The 16824-nt window shown below is 33.4% G+C and overlaps 1 protein-coding gene across 1 annotated transcript; it reads right to left on the reverse strand.

The window, feature by feature from the left end:
• Positions 1-11775: 11775 nt before the first annotated feature.
• Positions 11776-14670, reverse strand: LOC129286606 (zinc finger CCCH domain-containing protein 48-like). The gene is given in 9 exon segments (XM_054922557.1): positions 11776-12149; positions 12337-12434; positions 12596-12775; positions 13118-13270; positions 13367-13448; positions 13450-13460; positions 13559-13744; positions 14039-14074; positions 14077-14670. Coding segments are annotated over 9 exon segments (1143 nt in total). The 5' UTR covers positions 14323-14670; the 3' UTR covers positions 11776-11998.
• Positions 14671-16824: the final 2154 nt, after the last annotated feature.

Here is a 16824-nt window from a genome sequence, read left to right on the forward strand (position 1 = left end):
TGGGTCTCCTTAGATAAGCTTAAGAATGACAAACTTGATGGTGGTCTTGGTTTTAGGGATTTTCAAGCTTTTAACTTGGCCTTACTTGCTAGGTTGGGCTGGAGAATCTTGCAAAATCCTGACAAGTTTTGGGTTAAACTTTTGAAAAGTTTATATTTCCCTAATTGTGGCTTCTTTGAAGCAAAAAAGGGGGGGGGGGGGGAGCTTCCTGGATATGGAGTAGCATCTTGGATGGACGTAAAACTCTGAAAAACAAATCAAAAATCACTTTCAAGCATTGGAAATGGAAGAATGACAAAGGTTTGGATCGATGCTTGGGTGCCCTCTCTACCAAGTACGCGTATCTCCTCTCCTTGCCCTTTCGAGGATTGGAAAGACATGGCTGTTGAGGAACTAATTGTCAATAACCAATGGAGTTTAGACTTTATTAAACATTGGTTATCCAATGATGAAGTTACAGCTATTATCGATGTTCAGAGAATTTTGTCTGAAAGGTATGATAAATGGGTTTGGATTGGGGGTAAAGGATGTGTTTATTTTGTTAAAGAAGGATATAAAATTGCAAAATCTTTAAATCTGATTGATATGACTAATAAACCTTCCTCCTCTTTTTCCATTTCTCAAAACCTTTGGAAAACAATTTGGAATCTTAAAATTCCAAACAAAGTCAGATTCTTCTAGTGGAGAATTGTCTCTAATGCTTTGCCTTGTTTTGAAAATTTGAAAAGAAGGGGTTGCAACATATCTGAATTTTGTGGTATTTGTTCCCACTCTGTGGAATCTCTTGAGCACATGTTTCTTTTATGTGATTGGGTCAAGGCTGCCTGGTTTGCATGCCCTTTTTCTTTGAGGATTTCTGAGCACAACATTTCCTCTATGAATCATTGGTTATCTTTCTAGCTCTTTACAACAACAACAACAAGCCTTTATCCCACTAGGTGGGGTCGGCTACATGGATTGCAAGACGCCATTGTGCTCTATCATTTATTAAGCTTTTAGAAATATTATTAATTAAGAGATCACGTTCAACAACTTCCAAGAGTGTTCTCTTAGGCCTTCCTCTACCTCTCTTAATCGGACTCAAAGTTATATATTCCACTCTTCTCACTGGTGCCTCCCTTGGTCTTCTTTGTACATGCCCAAACCATCTCAACCGATTTTCTACTATTTTTTCCTCAATAGGTGCCACCCTCACTTTTTCACGTATGTGCTCATTTCGAATTTTATCTTTACGTGTATGTCCGCACATCCATCGTAACATTCTCATCTCTGCTACTCCAACTTTATGCTCTTGCTGTCCCGTTAGAGCCCAGCATTCACTACTATATAACATTGCCGGTCTGATAGCAGTACGATAAAACTTTCCTTTAAGTTTATTAGGCACCTTACGGTCATAAATAACTCCTTTAGCTTTTCTCCAATTAAACCACCCAGCTTGAATTCTATGTGAAATATCTCCACTGATTTCGCCATCATTTTGGATAATGGCTCCCAAATATTTAAACTTTTCCACTTGAGGTATAATTTGATCTCCCAATTTCATTTCCAAATTATTTTCGAATAGTCCTTTATCAAATTTACAATATAAATATTCCGTCTTACTTCTACTCAGACGAAAACCTTTCGACTCCAATGTCCTCCTCCATAACTCAAGTTTGCAATTAACCTCTTCTCTTGTCTCTGCTATAAGAACTATATCATCCGCGAAGAGCATACATTTCGGGATTTCCTCTTGAATATGTTCCGTCAAAACATTTAAAATCAAGTTGAACAAATAAGGACTCAGAGATGATCCCTGATGTAACCCAATCTGTAACACCCTCAAATTTACAGACCGATTTTTCACAAGTTATTAATTCAACAAATCCTTTTTTTTATTTTTTTATTTTTTCATTGAACCCTTATCATGGTAGAAAAATTTCTACCACGATACATCCAAGACAATATACCACAGGTCTTAAAATATCTAAAAAAAAACAATTAGAACCATGAGGGACAGACATGATCCTCATAGCATGTTATTCAAATCAGATCATAATCAAGAGGGACAGACATAATCCTCTTGGTCATATAAATACTTTTAATAAAAAGGATTAGAGTTTACATGCTTCACAAAGAAGATATGTCCTAAGTTGGCACAAGATACATTGTATAATCTAAAATAAGAGGCAACGTAAAAGATGGTGTCTCATACACCACAGTTACACCTCTGGTGCTTTCTCGGCCGGACTCGCTCCTGTAAAAATATTAACCACGGGGAATGAGACTTAAAAGTCCCAGTAACCAAAAATTAATATGTAATGATGCATGCGGATGTAACTAATCATGCGATTGCTAAGTGGGCACACAAAACATTTAACCGAACAATACTTTCAAACAAACCGAACAAGTATTTAATTTGCATGACTGCACCTTATATCCTCCTTTCGCCATGCTCGGACGCCAAATCACCCGGCCAAAGGTGAGTTAGACCAAGCGACACGCCACTCATTGGGTCCAATGAGGGCTTACCACGTGGTAATAATTAACCGAACAGAAATTCCCATTAACACCATACATTAAAATACCCTGACAAGTCATGCATCATTCAAATATCCAAACAGGAATATATCCGAACAATAATATCTCATCATGATAAACAAAAATAAATTTTTAACCCACTTGGCAATAATTTCAAACAAGTATATACAGTATTTATTTTCAATAATTCATAATTTTTCCAAACAACAAAACAACACATAACCATTCACAAACACACTCATCACAACACATTAATAATGGTTACCTTGTGTCTTGAATAACAAGTTCCCCTTCACAACTCCTTTTTCACCACTATCTTTGTCAATATAATCTACATAATTATTTCACAATACTATATATTAATTTTACATTAAAATAAATAACTCTAATTTAAAGAGTTAGAAAGTCTTAGATCTATAATCCATATTAACACTAGTTTAAGATTTATGCCTCATTTAACTTTCCAAATTCTTTCTAAAATTCTCGTACCCTAATAAACTATTTTTTTTTAATCTTCAAATCACTTCTAGTATCATAATTTCATCCTTCTACATTCTAAAAATTCATCCAAAAATAAATTAAAAATTTTAGAATTATCCTGAAGCCTCAAATCACCTTTCTATAACCTCAAAAATACCTATTCATACTTAAATAAATATTTAATAATCATAGGTTTATCCCTACGTCTTAGATTCCACATAAATTCAACCATATAGATCTAGATTTTAACTCAAAAATTCTTAAACATGAGTTTCAACCTCAAGAAAATATTCTATAATATTTATTATATCCCTAAGAATTTTAACCTATATTTTTAATCCATCATATCATCAGATTAACTATCCTATAGAAAAATCCTAATCAAAATATTTACTCTATCCTACAAAATAATCATATCACTAGAAAGCTAATATTATTTAGAAAATAACTATAAAATTAATTTTGTAATTAAATAAATTTTTAAATGCTAATCTAAATAGGAAAGTTAGAACATACCTGAAGAAAAAGAAAATAATCCCCCCTTGTGAGAAAACGTCGAGCAACGTGAGAGGAAGAGAGAAAAATAATATAAAAATGGAATTGTGAGTCCCAAAATTATATTAAAAAAAAACTATAGGTTTGAATTTAATTATTCAAACCTTTGGGCCAAAAGTTACAATTTTCTCTAAATTGCATCTTAGCCTCTCATGCTTCCTAATGCACACACCCCCTCCTTTTTATACATGAAGGCACCTCTTCTCTTCCCTCATCTAACCAATGTGGGACTTAGAAACAACAACCTTCCACCCCCTTTTTTTTGTTCCTTCTACCTTCTCTCTCTTTTTTTTTCAACACATACATAAAAAAAATTATTTATGTATTATATCTTAACTAAATATTGCTTATGTGGTTTTAAATTTAAATTTTTAAATTCATAATTAAATACCTAACCATAATATTATTTCTAAATAACCTCAAATAATATAAATTTCTATTATTATCATTTTTTTTCTCAAAACCTAAATTCCACAATTTCTTTATTATATAAAAAATCAGGATGTTACAATTAGCCAATGGTACCAGACTTCGCCTCAACTTCGTTAAGGTGGTAGAGGTTGGAGGTTCGAGTCTGGGGAGGTTCCAAAAGACCCCCGTGAGGGTGGGGTGAGGAATAACCACTGTACCACCAGTGGAAAAGCCGACAATCATGTGGTGACATGTGTGTTGTCCAGCGCCTGGGAAAAGACCCTGGAGAGGCAGTGGTGACCCAGGAGGGCTGTTACATAAAAGGCGCCTTTTATGTAACAGCACGGAGCCACCCCTTGGGCCTCGACTCGGTACTAGACTCTGGCCTATCACTGGACCAAAGTCGACTTTCCCACAGGTGGTACTGTGGTTATTCCTCACCACTGCCTCTCCAGGGTCTTTTGGAACCTCCCCAGACTCGAACCTTCAACCTCTACCACCTTAACAAAGTTGAGGCTAAGTCTGGTACCATTGGGTCAGTGATAGGCCAGAGTCCAGTACCGAGTCCAGGCCCAAGGGGTGGCTCCGTGCTGTTACACAATCTTTATAGGAAAATCCTTTGTTTGACCACTAGGCGTTCTTATACTAGTTTTTACCCCCTCATACATATCTTGTATGGCTTTAATATAAGCAATCCGTACTCCCTTTTTTTCCAACGCTTTCCAAAGTACTTCTCTTGGTATACGGTCATAAGCTTTTTCCAAATCAATAAAAACCATGTGTAGATCTTTATCTTTACAACGATACTTTTCCATTAATCCCCTTAGTAGATAAATCGCCTCTGTAGTTGATCTACCTGGCATAAAACCAAATTGATTCTCAGAAATACTTATCTCCAATCTCAACCTGTGCTCAATTACTTTCTCCCACAATTTCATTGTGTGGCTCATGAGTTTAATCCCTCTATAGTTAGTACAATTCTGAATATCTCCTTTATTTTTATAAATAGGAATTAATGTACTTCTCCTCCACTCATCAGGCATTTTCTTGGACCGTAAAATCACATTAAATAACTTAGTTAACCATCTCACCCCTTCTTCACCTAAACATTTCCACGCTTCGATAGATATACAATCAGGTCCGTTAGCTCTACCATTTGCCATTTTCTTAAGAGCTTCCTTTACCTCCTTATCACGTATTTTTCGATAGAATGACAAATTTTGTTCTCCTTCACCAGTTACTAAATCCTCCAAGTTACTAGATGAATCCTCTCCATCATTGAAAAGTTTAAAAAAATAAGTCTCCCATCTATTTTTAATTTCATCATCTGTAACTAAAATTCTTCCCTCTTCATCCTTAATACACCTTACCTGTTCTAGATCTCTTGATTTTCTTTCCCTACTCTTGGCAATCTTATAAATATTTTGCTCTCCTTCCTTCGTCTCAAGGTTCTTATAAAATTCTTCAAAAGCTTTAGAACGAGCTTCACCCACAGCTCTCTTAGTTTCCTTCTTAGCCATACGGTACCTCTCCCAATTTTCCTCATTGTTACACAAATGTATGGCTTTAAAACAGTTCTTCTTATACTTGATTTTGTCTTGTACACTATTATTCCACCACCAAGACTCCTTATCTCTCGGACCAGAACCTTTCGATTCTCCCAAAACTACTTTTGCAACCTCCCGTATCTTTTTAGCCATATCCTCCCATATGATGTTAGCACTTCCCTGAGAATCCCAAATTCCTTTATCCAAAAGATTTCGCTTGAAAATATCTTGCTTCTCACCTTTTAATTGCCACCACCTAATCCTTGGTGTTACTACTTGTCGACGTTTTTGGATTTTACTCATAATACACACATCAAGGACTAGGACCCTATGTTGTGTCGTTACAGCATCTCCAGGGATCACCTTACAATTTTTACAAAGTTTTCTATCTGTGTTCCTAACCAAAAGAAAATCAATCTGCGACCTTGAGGCTCCACTTTTGTAGGTGATGAGATGCTCATCTCTCTTCTTGAAACAAGTGTTGGCAATCTTAAAATCATACGCCAATGAGAAATCAAGAAGAGTTTGCCCTTCATTGTTTAGCTCTCCAAAACCAAAACTACCATGCACCCTCGCATACTGACCAGCTTCCCTCCCGACATGCCCATTAAAGTCTCCTCCAATAAAAATCTTTTCACTCTGTGGTATGTGTCGAATCAACCCCTCTAGATCCTCCTAAAATAATTCCTTAAGACTGGCTTCTGTCCCGACTTGCGGCGCATAAGCGCTAACAATATTAACAGTCTCACGTCCAATTATCATTTTTAAAGAAATAATTCTGTCTCCAATTCTGCTAACTTCTACAACGTTCTTCTTCCACTCCTTATCTATAATGATGCCTACTCCATTGCGTGCACTTACTTTTCCTGTATACCAAAGTTTGAAACCTTGAATATCCTTAGCTTCTTCTCCACGCCATTTTGTTTCTTGCAAGCAAAGGATATTGATTTCCCTTTGAATCATAACCCCTACAACCTCTACAGATTTACAATTTAATGTCCCAACATTCCAAGTACCAAATCTAATTTTGCTCTTATGGACTAACTTCTTTAGCCGCGTGCGTCCAAAATGACGCGGTAGCCCTTGCTCATTTAACACTACATCCGGGCGCCGATGCAGCGGCTCTAACTCACTTATCACTGTACTCGAGCCATGCAGCGCGTTACTTACGGGCAACGACCTAGCATTAACATTATAACGTCTATTGTCCATGTTCATGATAGATTCAACAAATTTTTACATTGGCTGTTGATGGCTTAACACAACCCTCCTCCTTTACCCGGGCTTGGGACCGGCTATAAACATAGGCGGAGTTATCTTTCTAGCTCTTTAATGAGAATTTAAATCAATGGCAAAAGGCTTTTATTGCTTGTTCTCTCTAGCAGATCTAGAAGTCTAGATACTCCTTTTTGTATGAAAAAGCTATCGTGGACCCTTGCGCAGTTATGTGAATTTTGGGATGCGAATGGCTAGTCTAACTCTGATGTTAACGCTGTTAATCTCATTGATTTAGATTTAAGTGCTTCTTGGGTCGCTCCTCCGAGTGACTCGCTTAAAATAAATACTGATCGTGCTTTCAATTCTAATTTAGTGCTTGCCGCTGCTTCCTTTGTTGTCAGGGATTGTAATGGTAAGATCGTGGATAGTTCATCTGAGGTTTGTCCAACCTCTTCTGTTCTTGAAGTAGAATTCTTAGCTATGGATAGAGTGGTGGAGTTTGCTGCTTCAAAGAATCTCTCTAATATCTTCTTTGAATCTGACTCAAAGGGTCTGATTGATTGCTTAACCTCTGGTTAGGCTGTTGCTGATTGGAAGTGTCTCTATTTTTTTTTAGAACATCCTCTTTAAGAAGAATCTTGTTAGGAACTGCTTGTTCTCATGGATTCTTAGAGAAGCTGACTTGGTAGCTGATTAGATTGCTAAGGCTTCTTTAAAGGATTTATATCCCTTGGATTGGGTCGTTAGACCCCAAATTCCTTTGCTTAACTTGTTAATTTCTGATTGCTCTTCTTTTTGAGATTTTGGTTAGACTCTATGTTCTTTTGGTCGATTTGTTTGTAAGACTCTTATTTGCTTTTATGATATCTTCTGTTGGCAAAAAAAAAAAAAAAGCTAATGCCACTGTTTGGCCATTTGGACTATAGCAATGGTGAACTGTAATAACCCTAAATAAATTTAAAATAAATAAATAAATAAATATATAGGTTAACTTGCTTTAAGTGTGTTTATATTAGTTCTTGGAATAAATATAACAAGTTAGAGACTTGGTCTAGTAGCAGCTGAGCAACCTTTCATACACAAAGTCCCAAGTTTGAATCTGGAAGAGACCAAAAGAAGAGTTAAAATTTTTCTCTTTTTCTGGCTATGTGAAATTACCAAACTGCCCTTAGTTCCATTAGATATTTTAACTCTTCCTTCTTCTTTTTCTCGGTCATTCTAGAGCAGAAGGAGATGTGAGGGTTGGACGAATTTTGCTCAGTCTTTCATGGGTCACTGCTTTCTTTCCTTTCAACCGTAGCTGGCACCGCGTTCGCGTAGCTTATCGTCGCTGGTGTGCTCGTGGCTAGTCTGTTCTTTTCAGTTAGAATTCTCCCCTATTTTTGTGTTATTCTCCCGCGTACGAGTTCAACATTTTGCTGGGTTAAGGTCGTCAAAAATGGGTGATGTTAGTCTTGAGCTGAGGCGATGCTAACTCTGGTTTTCCTTTTCTCCTGAACGGTGCTGCATCTCCCTCTGTTCCTTGCATTAGCTGGAGACTTCCGTTTTCTCTCCTTGTTTTGCTATAGATTCTGTCATTGCTAATTAAGGTGAGAAACGATGTCCTTTCCTTCTTGTAGATTCTGTACATGTGGGTGCATGATTTGATAATTGAAGAAGAATATTTTACTCCTCTGTGCTGCTGTACATGTTTAACTGGGAAGGACAAATTATGATTCAAACAAGCTGAAATTAACATAAAAGAAGAGAAGAAAAGAAATATCTATTCATGGATTTGTTGCTACGAGAGGGATATAGATCTGAGTTTAAATCTTCTTTTAAGCTTAATTGATTTGGGAGGAGGAATTAAGCTTGAGAAGCCCGCATGTTTTCTTTTCCTTTCCTCTGTACTAATTGTTAATTTTGGAAAGAAAAAGGACATTTGAGGATGTATCTTAGTTAATAGAATAGGATTTTGTTTGGAGCAGCATTTTTTTTTAGATTCCATTAAATTAGACAAAGCATAGCTGATTTAAATGTTACTTAGATGAGTTAAGTTTGGGTATTGTAAAGAATCTAATTTTGAAATGATGATAGTGTAGATTCAATTTTCAATTGAAAATAATTGGATATTGGTAGAAGCTGAAATTTGGAAGAAAGCCTTTGCAAAATTAAAAGATGATTTATTAAATTTTGTCTACTATATCTTTACAAGACGCGTGGAGGAAGAGGATCCCGATAGAAATTAAAGAAATAATATTTTGGAGATTTGAAACTGCAACAGGTAAGTGAATAGCATTCCATTTAATTTATTTTTAATAGCCTTTTTTCTGAAATATTTTATTCTTATGAATTATATTAATTTTGAAAATTATGAAATATCAACGAAGGATAAACGAGTTATGATACGTGCATTCATTATTTTCAAAAGTGTATTTTCAAGTTTGATGAAGGTATTTTTGTATGGTTGTTAAGCTTTGAAATGTATTGGCTATTCAATTACTGCAAGATTGGTATATTAGCTACAAAGTATGATTTTCACAAATTTTGAGAATTGAAACAGTTCATGCGAGTTTGGCACTGAGAACGGTAATTTTATTACAGCAATAATTATTTTTCTCGCATGTTTGAAACGTGATTTTTAAGAGAACTCAAAACAGAATACTGTTGCTAACGGCAGTTTTGTTAGCCCGTAGCGCTTTGGTTAAACATTAGCTAGTTTCTTTTGTGAGTTTTATTCTCACGTTTGGTATTCGTGGGCTTCGTACCCACGTTTGTTTTCATGGTATAAGCTGCGTTTATTTATTTACCCTCGTGGACTGAGTATCCACATTTGTAACCTGTTCTATTGAGTTCTCAATATTTTAAATGTTGATTAATGTGTTTTCAAAATTTCCTTGATTTTGAATAGTAATTTATATCACTTTGAGTTGTATGAGAGCAGATTATTTTCTTTAAGTATGATAACATAAATTGTTTTCAATTTACTTTTATTTTATAAAAATGGTCTTGACTTACATGTTTATAAATTTTGGTGAAATTGTTTTAACTATTTGATACTATTATTAGAGACTATTGATTAAAATTTTTAGAATTTTTTTCATGGGAATGCTATTCACTGAAAAATTATTTTGGCTTCAGATTTATTAGCTGACGTTGATCCCACCATCGACCTCTAAAGGACAACTAGTTACAGTGGTTGGACCTTTTTGATTTGTATTATTGCTTTAATGTGAATATATGAATTGTATGTCTTTTTGATTTGAAAGAAAGAGTAAACGCTCCACATAGGTGGTTGATGAATCTTATTTTTGGTCTGTCTATTGTTTGCTAGCTGAAAGGAGCTACGCTCCTGATTTATGTTATTATTTGTAAAAATTTTTGTTGTAGAATTTTCGGAAAAATCTAGTTACAGGGGAGGTTCTGTTGAAATTTCTACAAAAACGTCGACACTTTCTTATGATAATGAATTTAAAAAAGTTATTTTAATTGTCATGTGATTCGATTAAATTTTGTTCTTTTCTTGAAAATGGAATAAATATTCACTTGAAGGCTTACGGGAATGTGAGAGTGGTTCATACCTGTGCCGGTCATCCTTTATTTTTAGGGCGTGATATGAACGCTCAGTGTTTCTAAATGCAAGCGACTTTACCCCCCCAAAACAAAAGTGTATATATATATGTGTATGTTATTTTTTACTATTATTTTTAATTTATGTACAGAAGTTGGAGGAAGTAAAGGGTGAGATGCTAATGATAAATATCTATCAACAAATTAATGTATTAATAAACTAATAAATTAATGCTAAAATTACTTATCGTTGTCAACAATATTTTTTCTTAAAAGTCATTTTAACATGATTTATATTTTTTGTAAGTATAAAGAGCATTGATAGTAGAAATTTTATCCTCAGAAATATTGAAGACAAATGGTAAACTCTTTTCAATTAAGTTACTTCATAAATCAAGGCTAGGAACCAACCTCAACCCTTAAAGGATTTTATAACTTCATTTTTTTTATTCAAATATATGCTCTGAACATCTTTTCTCTAAATTTTTTCATACATATAAAACAACGTGAGCAAACATATTGGCCTCCCAAAACCTTTTTTTTTTCCTACTTTGTTAAAAATAGAGTCAGTAATTTGGTATAGCAAGCTCAATTCAAGCCAAATTTATTCAAATCGAATTTAAAGTATTCTAACCGCCCCTTAATCTCTTGGGCTTTCAAGCTTATCTAAGTTAGTACAAATACTTGAATTGTTAAATATTATGCTATTTTATTTATTTTATTTTTTTTTCTAATTTAATTTTTAATTTTTACATTATTTTATTAATAATGAAAAAGTAATTCAGGTATTTGAGTTTGACTTGGCCCAAATTTTTTCAAGCTTATTTGGAAGGCCTAAATAACTCGAAATAAAGAAAATCTTTTAAAATCTCAAACTTGGCCCTAAGATTTTGCGCACTTATTCAAATTGGTTCGTCAAATTTGGTCAAAGTTATCGTGTCTAGTTTTAAAAAAATAAACATCCTTAAAAAAAAAAAGCTTTATCATTCAATCCTTTGTACTCATAGAAACCCAAAATGGAACCAAACTACCAAAGTTTTATCATACAATATTTTGAAAACTAAAAGGAAAACACAATTAATTAGCCATTATAATTTTATCAAATTTTATAATTTAAATATTTTTAGTTATTATGGAGACTAAAAATATTAAAACTATGGGAACTCAAGTAACAAATGTCACCTAATATTGTGAAAACTATAAGAATTGAAAACGTAAAAAAAAATTAAAAGACAAAAAACAAAATCTAATAAAAATATAAAAATCGATAATTGTGTTTTTCTAAAAATAAATATGATTTGTAAGCATATGATATTATTGGAGCTTTTGCTTTCATTATCATGTGTAAGGTTAAAGTTCATGGGTAAGAGATTTCATAGAAGTAACAAGAGAATTGTGTTAAATAAGTTGGGTGTCGAACATGCACAAAGAGTTCATCCATAGAAAAAATCAGAACTAATAATTAAAATAAATCTATAAAGATTTTACAATGATAGAATATAAATATGAATGAATGTATACATTCTTTAGATCAAGAGTTGTTGATGCCCCACACGGGCATCTCATAATTGGAATCGAACACATGTATACAATGTTACAAACAAATATTTTGAAACACATCAATAATCTTGCTATGATTGATCTTGTCCAAGACGAGGAAGATATATATATATATACACAAACTCTATGGTTAAATTAAACTACATAATTATTGGGAATCATGAAGATGCGATCTTAGGCTCCGACTCTGCCAACCATTTCCAGACAGTGAGCAAACCAGTTCCGTCTCCAGTGAAGAAGAGTCCACCAGGGCCTTCTTCTATTACTCGAATCTCTTGTTTTGAAAATAATCTTCCTCTCGCACCGAATCTGATCAAACAAGAAACACAATATGAGCGCCTGATATGATTACATACAATATTAAGCAACAACGACAAGCATTATTTCCATTAGGTGGGATAAATTATATGAATTGCACACTGCCATTATATTTTGTCATCAACCCAAACATAATATTAAACTGACACAAAAAAAATAGAAACATATATCTACTCACGATGGCATTTCATACAACCCCACTGAGTGGTTGTTGCAGGAGCAAAACAAAATGGGCTTCCCATCTGCATCAATCATCCCATTAATTCTAACCACACCCTGCAACATCAACAAAAACTATACATTAGATCAGAGGGGTTTCAGAGTAAGAAGAATTAGCAGTGCTTCAGTACCCATTGTTATTACTTAAGATGTAAATTAAGTCGTAAAAGCAATGCTGGATCAGCAATAATATATACTATTTATCTACACAAACTCACATGTTCTTCATGGTACGTGTACACTACTTCCAAAGTTTCTTCTCTAGTTACAGTCCAAAGCTTAACTGTGCCGTCCAATGAACTTGAGAACAAATATCGGTCCCACCAGATAAGAGATGTCACTATATCAGTGTGCCCTTTCAACGTCATCGTGCATTGTAATGTCTTGAGGTCCCAAACCTGAAAATAAAATGAAATCAATTAAGACTTTCCGAACGAATTCAACAACAACAACATATATCTATATATATATATATATAATATAATTTCAGAAAGCAAAATAATCTGAGTTTTAATTCAAATGAGCTCAGTTTTCAAAATAAAATAATATTAGACTGTGAAACAATATTTTTTAAGAAAATTTATGATACGAAAATATAAAGAGAGATTTACAGTTCATCAAAACCTATAACAGACTAGCTGTCTAAACTAGTTCTATAGTAAGATATTACAACAAAAAAACGACATGGGGTTACGTTGGCGCCTAAAATATGGATAATCTTTTCATTTGTAGGCACATACCTTTATGGTATGATCCATGGAACCGGAGTAGAGCTTGTCCCCTGGTCCGCCAGTTAAGCAAACAACAGCTTTGCTATGGCCATTTAACGTTGCCAATGGTTTGAATGGGACATTTGCATCAGAAATGGCACTCCATGCATAAATAACACCATCCTACACATGATATAAAGGCAAAGTGAGATCATAGTAAAATGTGTATATAAAACATAGAAAAGAACTTGGTAAAACATTTAATAAACAATTAATTACCATTGCTCCAGCAAAAAGTATATCGTTGCAAACAGCCATGGAAAGTACATGACCCTTAGGTCCGTCAAGAGTGAGCTCAGCAAATGTTCCAAGCCTTCATAATAATTAATAACAACCACACAATCAATGTCAGTAAAGTATGACACATGAAAACATGAGAGACACAACAAATGAAGAAGTTTTAGAGCTCACTTTAACAGTATTGCTCACACCGGCGAAAAGCCACGGACCCGCACTGATCAAACATCTTGCTTCAGCACCCAGATTTATAACTTTAACACATTGACCCGTATGGCAGTCCCATATGCGAACTGTCCCATCAGTGCTACTGGAAAATAGTTTGTCCGATCCAACCGGAAGTGTAATTCCGGTGACAATCTAGAGTCGTCGTTTAAGGTTTAGTACTCAAACAAAAATACCAATTTATAAAATGATAGGACAAATGTTGAGACTTGAATAATGGAAGAAAAATGAATAGATTCATATGATGATTATGATAGAACATTACAACAGAAGTAATCCTTCACTTTGAAGGGTTTACAACAACAAACTAAATGTACAAACCCCAAACAATGGGGACTAACCATGAGATATTACAATTAATTTCCCTAGCCTTTATATAGGCTTAAGCTAACCCATTAAACATGATTAACCAATTTATGGAGTCAATACCTTCTTGTGTTGATGGAGCTTAGTGAGCGGAGAAAAACGGCATGTCCCTGAAACCAGGAATGCAAGTTCCAACAACGATCGCCATGTGCGCAATTTCCATTGATCCAGTACTTGCAAACTGTTGCCGATGAATGGGGTTTGGGCTTAGAGGGTCTTGCGCCATTATCGGCTTTGCCAGTACGTGCAGTTGAAGTTTGATTCTGATTCTGCAGAAACCTTGAGGTATTTCTGATGTCCCTATAACAAGGAACCGGATCACCTCTCCTTGCGACCCTTGTATTCATTCTGTAACGATCAACTCTCTCTCTCTCTCTCGATCACCTTTCGTCTCTCTCTCTCTCTCTCACACGAAGTGACGATCACTCTTTCTTTTGTCACACGCTCGCAGACCTTTTCACAAAGTTCCTTCTCGCATCATTCGCTCTCTTTTTATAGTATGACCAGCCAAATCTTAACAAGATATTTCAAGTATATTCAAGTCCCCTGAATCTTCGGTTTCATATTCAATATTTTTGAACTTTATTGATTACCATCCAGTATAGCTTTTAACTAATTAGATATGTTTAACCTCCCAAAGAGATTTGATGGAATTTATCTAACATAAATTAAATCTTAAGTGTTAAATCCTATACATTTTTATTTTTAGAATAATTTTCAACAATTTTTTATTTGCTTTTAGAATAATTTTCAACAATTTGTTATTTGCCTTTATTTTAAATTCAAATTGAAAAACATTTTTTATTTTTAGAATAATTTCAACAATTTTTTATTTGCTTTTAGAATAATTTTCAACAATTTTTTATTTGCCTTTATTTTAAATTCAAATTGAAATACTAACAATATTAAATTCACTAGAATGACCGGATGAAGTCTAACAAACAACACAAATTAAATTAAAAATATTTTTGCCTTGCATGCTTCAATTTTATTGTTATTTTCATTAGCAATACATCTATATATCCAGATAAAAACAGATCCTCTAATTTACAAAAAAATAAAAAACACCAGAAATCTATCCTTAGAGAAGGAAATTTTAATCTTAAATCTAATATAATTTTTAAGTTAAATGATCTGCCAACGTATCTCACATAATCAAAGTTCAAAATTAAATATCATATAATTTTTTATTGATACCATACATATTATACGTATTCACTATTTTTATTTTAAAGGTATTTATGTTTTTAAATATAATTTTATGACTATTAATAATCAATTGGATTTAAACGTCTTATGATTAAATAAATTATCAATTTAAATCCAAGTACAATTACCAGGTTGTAAAATTATTAAAATTACGCATTAAAGTAATACAAAATTGATAACTTTAATTCTGAATGTTTAAGATGTCGTCGTTAAGATTTTCTTCAATAAATTTATTTTTTTTTATCATTAGACACTTATCCAAGTATTCAAACCTTAAGTACTTAAATAGTTAAATAAATCTTCAATTTCAAGTTCAAAATAAAATATAATTGAAAATAATTAAAAAATTTCAACATAAAATTATACTGTTTAATAAATAATTAAATTCATACTGAAATATAGATAGTATATTAGAAAATAAATAGATAGATTAATATTTTTGAATTCTGAATAAAATGATTTAATTTCTACCGATAAACATGCAAAGCATTGCTGTTAAGAGTGCCATGCTCATTCATACTTGAAAAATAGAAATTATTCATTAAATTTTAATTTATCTAGGAGAATTTAAAATAATTTTATATTTTTAATGATAAAGGCGCAAATTTAATCACTTACTATTTTTTCAGAAGCATCTGGCATTCTAAACTATTAGGAGGTGCGAACTAAGTCATCCACTTTCAAAGATAGAACATCCAATAACCTATCATTAACTTTAGTCGACAGACATTATGTGGGACCCACAATGACATATGATACTCCACATTATCATGTGTAAAGCAACAAATTTTAACAAACTATTTTTAGAGGAGCACGGGATAACCTCTATTATACACAAGCAGACCATTCAATACCTTTCCATCAATTTTAATCAAACATTGTTTATTTTTATATTTAAGAGACCAACAACGCATCAATCTCTTCAATTTTTTTGCCTTCTTTCTCAAACTCAACTCGAGAAGAAGATGTCTAAAAAATTCACAAATACAATGCCAACAAATAGAAGAAATAATTATGACTAAATAAAGTTAGAATCAAGTTTTTCCCATGCATAGTAAAATCAAACTTTTATTTCATTGACATCGTCCTCGTGAATGTCTTCAAATAATAATTCTTTGAACTTATTATTAAGTCGAGACTAAGAACAATAGCAAGAATATTGAAGAAATTGACGTGTTGTAAGTCTCATGAGTAAGAAAATAAACGATATTTGATAAATATTGATGAAAAAGTATTGGATGATTTGTTTTTTATAGTAGAAGCTACCAAGTACTTCTCAAAAAATAAGTTGTGACTAAATTTACTTATTAACGTATGCTAACATGGAGTGCTACATGTTATTATAGACCCCACATACCAACCCACCACCGAGACTCTTTTAAATTGGGCCAACTCACATCACTGTAGTGAAAACCAACTTTTTCTAAGGTGGTACTTGAGTTATTCCTCACCTCACCAAAGAGGTATTTTGAAATCTTCCCAAACTTAAACCTCCAACTAGTTCTGTTACAAACAGTGCGCTACTAAATTCTTTATTTTTAAAAGTTGAAGATTTATGTCTCATTACCTAATAGTTTAGATTACCAGATGCTCTTAGAAAAATATTTCATGGCCAAATTTGTCACTTTACCCTATTTTAA

Source organism: Prosopis cineraria, unplaced genomic scaffold, assembly GCF_029017545.1.
Source record: "Prosopis cineraria cultivar Desert tree isolate PC_DT_omini unplaced genomic scaffold, ASM2901754v1 PC11, whole genome shotgun sequence".
Classification (NCBI taxonomy): Eukaryota; Viridiplantae; Streptophyta; class Magnoliopsida; order Fabales; family Fabaceae; genus Prosopis; species Prosopis cineraria.